This window comes from Triticum urartu, chromosome 2 (genome assembly GCF_003073215.2).
Source record: "Triticum urartu cultivar G1812 chromosome 2, Tu2.1, whole genome shotgun sequence".
In the NCBI taxonomy this organism is placed as follows: Eukaryota; Viridiplantae; Streptophyta; class Magnoliopsida; order Poales; family Poaceae; genus Triticum; species Triticum urartu.
Window position 1 is genome coordinate 557618275 of NC_053023.1, and position 8659 is coordinate 557626933.

Here is an 8659-nt window from a genome sequence, read left to right on the forward strand (position 1 = left end):
GAGAAGCCTCTAGTGAAACCTATGCCCCCCGGGTCTATTTTTCATCATATATTTTCAGATCTTTAAACCAAGAAACCCAAAAATATCTTATTGCAATTTATTTAGATTTATTTTAGTTTGCCTTTTTTATTTATCTTTTATACATATCTCTATTAGATCTCACTCTTGGTCGAGACAGTGAAGGGATTGACAACCCATTTTTCGCGTTGAGTGCAAGTGTTTGTTAGTTTGTGCAGGTGCATAGATTGGAGACTTGCTTGTGCCTCTTACTCGATTGATACCTTGGTTCTTAACTGAAGGAAATACTTATCTCTATTTTGATGCATCACTCTTTCCACTTCAAAGAAAAATCAACGCAAGTTTAAGAAGTAGCAAACACCCAGGTGATATACATCCTGTCCAATTATACAAAGACATTTTTTAGTACCATGAACGTAATCATGGGGAGGAATTGCACTACATTAGCAAACAATTGGTAGTTCCATGATTTCATCCATGCACGGAGTGCTCATGGAATTATTTGATTTGCAACTATTTCAAACTAGTGATACAAAGCATCAACATAGTGATTGATTTCGATGATACCCAATTAAGTGGCTTTCCAGGATGACAGGGGAGGAGTCTCGGAGTCCTTCCAGGTGTTGAGGAACGTGATGTGGTAGCGATCACCTTGGACCGCATCCATGGCGGCATAGGACTCGAGCTCAACCATCTCCTCAGCCGTGAGCTCCACAGAAAGCGCTCTCACGTTCTGCTTGAGATTCTCAACTTTCGTTGTGCCAGGTATAGGACACACATCGCTTCCCTGATGGTGAACCCAAGCCAACGCGAGCTGGGACGACGTGCAACCCTTCCTCGCAGCCATCTTGCTCACGCGCTCGAATATCGCCGCGTTCTTCTCCATGTTCTCGGGTTGAAATCTTGGGAGATTCTTAAAACGCAATGGGATGCATTTGTTAGAAAAAGGAGAAAAGAGAAAAAAAAAAGCCAGCTAACCGTATGAAGAAGGAAGTGTCATGGGTGATTCATTTACCTTGCGGAAATCGTTCTCTGGTAATGTGTCCAACAGTTTTGGTCCAGTGGATAGAAAACCTCTGCCTAGTGGACTGTACGCAACAATTCCAATGCCAACTTCTCTGAAACAGTAAATAATTTGTAAGTTCTTTTTGAGGACGTTTCATAAAGTACTATGAAGCTGATTTTGAAAAGAAAAGGTAGGTTTATGGTCGTTGCAAAAACCTGCAAGTTGGTATTATATCTTCTTCAACATCTCTTGACCACAAAGACCACTCCAGCTGAACGGCAGTGATCGGATGAACTGCGTGTGCCCTTTTGATTGTCGACGCCGAGGCTTCCGACAACCCGACGTATTTCACCTTTCCTTCTTGGACTAGTTTCTTGATCTCACCCATCTACATGCATACGGAAGTCAAGAAGGTAGACTGGTCGATACCTGCAAGCCCTCAATCTGTCTAAATGAAACGAACCTGAACAAGTGCTACTACGTAGTAGGGACTGACCGTGATCTCGACGGGAACATTCTTGTCAATGCGGTGCTGGTAGTAGAGGTCGATGCATTCGATGCCGAGCCGAGCGAGGCTGCCCTCGCACGCCGCCCGCACGTACGCCGGGTCGCCGCGGACCTCTCGGGCCGGCGTGATGCCGAATTTCATGGCCAACTGGACCTTCTCCCTCGTCCCTCCCTGCAGCGCCTGCTTTATCACACGAAGAACCCTTGCCGGTCAGACATCCATGTGCGAGTTATTTACCGAAAACCACCACATTATGGATTAGGGTAACAACTTGATATCACATTTGGACCAGGTCACAAAAAACCACCGGTTTTGTGCCTAATGCGTAACGCGGAGCACTGATACTCGAATTTAGTTGAGAAAACGGTGAAACCGACAGATGGGGCCCGTCTGTCGGGATGGCGTGGCAAATACCAAGCACACAAAAAACCTTTGACTAGCTGAGGTGGCAGATGAGCCGCGGGCCCCGCCTGTCATTGACTACATGGTCATCTTCATCCCATCTCTATTTCTATGGAGCATTGTATCGAGCAGCTTGTGTGCGGCGAGCCATCTCTGCCGATGCAAGTCGAGAGCTCCATGGCCATGGCAGCCGAGGCCCTACCCGACGTCCAGATCCTCCTCTCCCTTTTCCTCTTCGTCTGGAGCTCGCTCCCGTCCTCCAGCCCTCTCCCCGTTGTTGTTCAAGAGCTAGCCGTCGACGCCGCTCCGCGCTAGCATGGCCATCGCCGTAGTTTTGCCGACAAATAATGTCCTAGAGCTTTGCCTCCTCGCGCTGGTCATCCTCAACAACGAACAAGAGCCTAGACGCCGCAGAACGACAGAATCGATTGCGTCTTCAACCTCGGAGCCGCCCGCCGCCGGCGGCGAATTCGCCACCTTCAGAGCACCCCCGGCCTCGTCGGCCTGCTCATCTGAATCACCATGATTCCCTCTCTGTCTACCCTTTTCCCCCATTGTCAATTCGTCCCATAACTAGTTCGTCCGCCATGCCCGAGAGCTCCCGCTGACGTGCCTTTCCAGTCTCCACCGCTGTCGTTTGAGCACGAATTGGTCACGTCTGAGCACCGTACCGAGATGCTAGAGCTCGCAGGAGGCCATCTGGACTATTAGGCCGCTCGGTTGCAAGCTGTAACCCGGCGCTCGCGCAAGCCGGAGCTCTGCCGCCGCCCAGCTCGCCGCCGTCAACTCTGCCGGCCAACCTAGCACTTTCCACCACCACCAGTCAATGCGCACGGTCACCAGCATCCTATAAAACGCAGCCTAGCGTTGAATGGTTGCCGGAATCGTCACGGCTAGCGGTGGCTGCAGCCTGCAGGAGTGCTCCTGGTCTCGCCTGCGGTGGCGGCGAGGGCGGCTGCGGTCCTGCGTGCGTGCCACGGCCAGGGGCGGCTGCAAGTGCGCGTGCGTGCCAGGACCAGGAGAGATGGCAGGTGTGCGTGGGTGCGTACGCGCAACCGAGGTCAGCCATGGCCGACGGGTCCTGCGTGCGTGCCACCGCTGTCGTTTGAGCACGAATTGGTCACGTCTGAGCACCGTACCGAGATGCTAGAGCTCGCAGGAGGCCATCTGGACTATTAGGCCGCTCGGTTGCAAGCTGTAACCCGGCGCTCGCGCAAGCCGGAGCTCTGCCGCCGCCCAGCTCGCCGCCGTCAACTCTGCCGGCCAACCTAGCACTTTCCACCACCACCAGTCAATGCGCACGGTCACCAGCATCCTATAAAACGCAGCCTAGCGTTGAATGGTTGCCGGAATCGTCACGGCTAGCGGTGGCTGCTGCCTGCAGGAGTGCTCCTGGTCTCGCGTGCGGTGGCGGCGAGGGCGGCTGCGGTCCTGCGTGCGTGCCACGGCCAGGGGCGGCTGCAAGTGCGCGTGCGTGCCAGGACCAGGAGAGTTGGCAGGTGTGCGTGGGTGCGTACGCGCAACCGAGGTCAGCCATGGCCGACGGGAACGGCGAGAAGAGAGGAGAGAGAGGAGAAAGAGACTAGTCAATCTGCCCACCTGGAATTTTTTTTGCACGTCAGCCCGACAGGAGGGACCCACCTGTCGGATTTGCTGTTTTCTGGGCTAAAACGAAGAATCAGTGCTCCGCGTTACAGATTAGCCCATTGTTGGTGGTTTTTTGTGCCCTGCCTCAAATGTGATACCGATCTATTACCCTAGCCCATAATGTAGTGGTTTTGGATAAATAACTCTTCGCGTGCGAATGATATGGCAACTACTAGAAGGGAGCCAAGGAACACGTCGGGTGGCTGTAGTATGGTAACCTACCTTCCCGAGCAAGAGCTCGTTGGTGTGGGGGCCGTAGATGTCGGAGGTGTCCAGGAAGGTGACGCCGGCGGCGACGGCGTTGCGGAGGAGCGCGATCATGTCCTGGTCGGGCTTGCGCTCGCCGTAGGCCGCGGACATGCCCATGCAGCCGAGGCCCTGCGCCGAGACCTCCAGCCCCTGCGAGCCCAGCTTCATGCGCGGCACAACCACCGGAGCAGCAGCCATGTCGTTCGTGCTGTGATGAACTGATGATTGCTGGATGAGTAAGTAGGTCTGGAACTTGCAGTGCAATGCTGCGGTGCAATTTATAGTGCGGTGGAGGGCGTCATGGAGTAGGTCACCAGGCTGCTGGTTTGAATGAGCTGCCGAATTAGCGCAGAGCGTCACCCCGTACGTTAAATTGAAATGGACATTGATCTTTTTCACTCTTCTAAGGTCCTCTTCTAGATTCCTCGTACTACATGACAGTGAGTGAGTGGCGGGGCGGTTCGAGTGGGACGCCACGGTGGCTGACTGGCTGGTCCAACGGATGGGCACGCCACGGGGGAAAGGAACGTGTGGGTCCAGGAGGCAGATGCCACGGCGACGGGCGACGGGTCACCGCCCGTCTCCGCCACATGAAAAATTCGATGATGGACACCGAAGTGCGAAGTGACTGCCGACGCCCCGTCGGTCGATTTCAGCGTCGCCGTTGGCCGGGGGTTCGTGAGCTCACGCACGCAACTCATCGGAGAATCGGACGGGCCTGGCATCCGAATCGTGTGTGTCACAGCCATGCATGTGTCCTGTCTACGATTCCTGGCTTGGCTGGCTGGCTGGCTTGTGGATAGGTTTGTCTCGGACACACGATACGACGGCGACGCCTGCCTGCTATCCGCTCCGGCGTGTCGAGTGAGTGACGAGGCGATCCAAGGAGATTGTCCATACACTGAGTCATTCGTGTGTGGCACACTCTCAGAAAAGCCTCCCTCCGTCCCATAATATAAGAGCGTTCAAGGGAGTAATTATTAGGGCGTGTGAGGCAAGCTATGTCATTTAGGATATTGTTGTTGCCTCTTCTGATAGGAAATCATAATAGTTTTGTTAGAAATAGTTAGCATCATTGTTAGGCTAAATAGGCGGTTAATATTATCTTTAACATAACTGTCTACCGGCAGTTGCTTTGTGAAGCCTTGTCCATATGATATGTACGTCTGTTAGAACAAACGCCTCCTTATAAACCGACTCTGTAAGCGCCTTTCTGGCCAAACGCCATATACCCAACCACAACGTACGTCAAATTTTGAACTAGAGCATAGCATCACCGTGTATATTTTGGGGCATGCCCATTATTTTTTCAGTTTGGATTATAGCTATTACGAGCAATGAAATTAACATCATTGACTTCTACATCGGTGATATGGCATTTACGCTACCTCTTCTTTACCTTTCATGACGGAGATGAGTTCATCAAACTTAGCTGTCAACTCCGTGTTGTTTTCTTCAACTGTATTGACTTTTTTGGTGGTAGTTCTTTCAACATGTCATTGGGCATGGTTCCCTTGCATATCATCAAGTAGCTTCTTGACATCATCTATGGGCTTACCCATGATAGTTCATTGGTGCAGCGATTAGCAAAGTCACACAATATGAAAGTCATGTCTAAGCCAGAAAGAAAACCAAAACCCCGAAGTGATCAAATCCAAAATAAAAAAACTACAATAATAATCATCTCTGCACTAACCATCTCATGACACCACAAGAACAATGAGGTTATTCAACATCACCTCGGTCACCTATTCCGACCACCAAAGACTAGAGTCTAGATTTCTACTCGGAAGAACCAGACTGGGCATATCCAAGCAATGCCTTCAATAAAATAACGACACAAAAACATCACCATTGTCATGTACAACCAACTCGGATCATACCTACGTTTTTCACCCCGAAGCTCAAAACTGGGTACTCGAGAAATACCACCATCAAAGCCAATCATGGGTTGTCGCCATCACTTTTCCACAATCCTAGAAGCTGGGCTGGAAAATCAATCGGCGCCACTGCATAACCATACCTTGTGCATCAAGTCGTCATCCATAAATTGCATTTCACAGCCGAAGGTAAGCACCGGATCTTGAGAGATTAACCTCGCGAAGACCTTTTGGCAATCATCACAATCCACAGTGAGGTCGCCGCCGTAGGCCGAAGTATCCAAAGGACTCTAGAGGCTTCCAGAAGACTTGCATCAGGGTGCACGAAGCATGTGTTTGTTAGGCAGATAGATTTACTATGTTGTAATCTTCTGTTTATTTCTATTCCTTGCGTGTGTAACAATTGAAGTAACAACCAGTGTATGTCGAAGGTGCAACAATTGATGTAATTCGGCCCCTGTAAGGAGGTGCGACGCGTACCGCAATCTTCACATGAGGTTGGGAATTCTAAATGGTTTTCCGGATGAAAATGTGTTACAAAAGGGCCTTTGTAGCCCTGCCAAAAAGTTCAACACTTGGGGGATACTTCCTTGCAGGCATAATAAAAAGTTCAACACTCATGGGCAGGAATTGTGCTACATTAGCAAACAATTGGTGGTTCCATGATTCCATCCATGCACGGAGTGCTCGTGAAATTATTTGATTTGCAACTATTTCAAACCAGTGATACGAAGCATCAGCATAGTGATTGATTCCCATGATACCCAACTAAGTGGGTTTCCAGGATGACAGGGAAGGGGTCTCGGAGTCCTTCCAGGTGTTGAGGAACGTGTTGTGGTACCGATCACCTTGGACCGCATCCATGGCAGCGTAGGACTCGAGCTCAGCCATCTCCTCAGCCGTGAGCTCAACAGACAATGCTCTCAGGTTCTGGTTGAAATTCTCAACTTTCGTCGTGCCGGGTATGGGGCACACATCGCTTCCCTGGTGGTGAACCCAAGCCAGCGCGAGCTGGGACGACGTGCAACCCTTCCTCGCAGCCATCTCGCTCACGCGCTCGAATATCTCTGCATTCTTCTTCATGTTCTCGGGTTGAAATCTTGGGAGATTCTAAAAACGCAATGAGATGCATTTGTTAGAAAAAGGAGAAAGGAGAAAAGTAAGATAGCTAACCGCATGAAGAAGGAAGTGTCATGAGTGGTTCATTTACCTTGCGGAAATCGTCTTCTGGTAATGTGTCCACTAGTTTAGGTCCAGTGGATAGAAAACCTCTGCCTAGTGGACTGTACGCTACAATTCCAATGCCAAGTTCTCTAAAACAGAAAACATTTTGTAAATTCTTTCTGGGACTACATAAGGAGGACGTTTCATGGTATGACAAAGTTGTACTAAGGCTACGACAATTAATTTGGATCGGAGGGATATTACATATGAAGCTGATTTTGAAAAGAAATTGCGAAAAAATAGGTTTGTAGTCATTGCAAATACCTGCAAGTTGGGATTATATCTTCTTCGACATCTCTTGACCACAAAGACCACTCCAGCTGAACGGCGGTGATGGGATGAACTGCGTGTGCCCTTCTTATTGTCGACGCCGAGGCCTCCGACAACCCGACGTATTTCACTTTTCCTTCTTGGACTAACTTCTTGATCTCACCCATCTACATGCATACGGAAGTCAAGAAGGTAGACCAGTCAATACCTACAAGCCCTCAATCTGTATAAAATGAAACGAAGTTGAACAAGTAGTGCTACGTAGTACTTCCTTGGTCTGAAAAAACTTACTCCAAGTTTGTTTTTCAAATGGATGTATATAGCACTAATTTGATGTTAGATATATCCATTTGAGGGACAAATTTTTTTGGACAGACTGAGTACGTAGTACTGACTGTGATCTCCACGGGGACATTCTTGTCGATGCGGTGCTGGTAGTAGAGGTCGATGCAGTCGACGCCGAGCCGGGCGAGGCTGCCCTCGCACGCCGCCCGCACGTAGGCCGGGTCGCCGTGGACCTCCCAGGTGGCCGTGATGCCAAATTTCGTGGCCAATTGGACCTGCTCCCTCACCCCTCCCTGCAGCGCCTGCTTTATTGCACGGAGAACTCTGGCCGGTCAGACATCCGCGTGCGAATGGCAACTAGCGAGGAGCCAAGGAACACGTCGGGTGGCTGTAGTAAGGAGGTAGCCTACCTTGCCGAGTAAGAGCTCGTTGGTGTGGGGGCCGTAGATGTCGGAGGTGTCGAGGAAGGTGACGCCGGCGGCGACGGCGTGGCGGAGGAGCGCGATCATGTCCTGGTCGGGCTTGCGCTCGCCGTAGGCCGCGGACATGCCCATGCAGCCGAGGCCCTGCGCCGAGCCCTCCAGCCCCTGCGAGCCCAGCTTCATGCGCGGCACAACCACCGGAGCAGCAGCCATGTCGTTCGTGCTGTGATGAACTGATGATTGGTGGATGAGTAAGTAGGTCTGGAGCTTGCAGTGCAATGCTGGGGTGCAATTTATAGTGCGGTGGAGGGCGTCATGGAGTAGGTCACCAGGCTGTGGGTTTGAATGAGCTGCCAAACCAGAGCAGAGCGTCACCGCGTACGTAATGTGCCCAAAATTAGTTTACCCAGTGATGCGTGACCATTTTTTTGTCAAACAATTCAGTCCAGACAAATATTTTTAGGTAAAGTAGTCCAAAGGCTGCGGCATCTTGTGATAGCACTCATTCGGATAACATCCGGTCAAAGTCAAGATACCACCTATTATTAAATTTTTTACGACCTAAAAATAGTTTTATTCCATTATAATAGGGTTCCAGTCGATAGGCCCGAGCCGTTGAATTGTTCTACTTCAATCCAACGGTTGGCTCATCTTGTTTTTTCTCCGGCTGTTTCTCTCCTCACACACAAAAAAAACAGACACGTCGTGTCACATGAGGCCCCGGTGAGCCCTCGCAGGGGGCACCATA

General features: G+C 50.7%; 2 protein-coding genes across 2 annotated transcripts; both read right to left on the reverse strand.

The window, feature by feature from the left end:
- Positions 1–360: 360 nt before the first annotated feature.
- Positions 361–4147, reverse strand: LOC125538722 (probable aldo-keto reductase 3). The gene is made up of 5 exons (XM_048701997.1): positions 3804–4147; positions 1521–1712; positions 1240–1412; positions 1034–1136; positions 361–931 (listed from the first exon to the last, which is right to left on the reverse strand). Exons 1-5 carry the CDS (start codon positions 4026–4028, stop codon positions 590–592), a joined length of 1035 nt encoding a protein of 344 aa, XP_048557954.1. The 5' UTR covers positions 4029–4147; the 3' UTR covers positions 361–589.
- Positions 4148–6203: 2056 nt separating this feature from the next.
- On the reverse strand, positions 6204–8188 carry LOC125538721 (probable aldo-keto reductase 3). Its single transcript, XM_048701996.1, has 5 exons — positions 7900–8188; positions 7600–7791; positions 7199–7371; positions 6921–7023; positions 6204–6820 (listed from the first exon to the last, which is right to left on the reverse strand). Exons 1-5 carry the CDS (start codon positions 8122–8124, stop codon positions 6479–6481), a joined length of 1035 nt encoding a protein of 344 aa, XP_048557953.1. The 5' UTR covers positions 8125–8188; the 3' UTR covers positions 6204–6478.
- Positions 8189–8659: the final 471 nt, after the last annotated feature.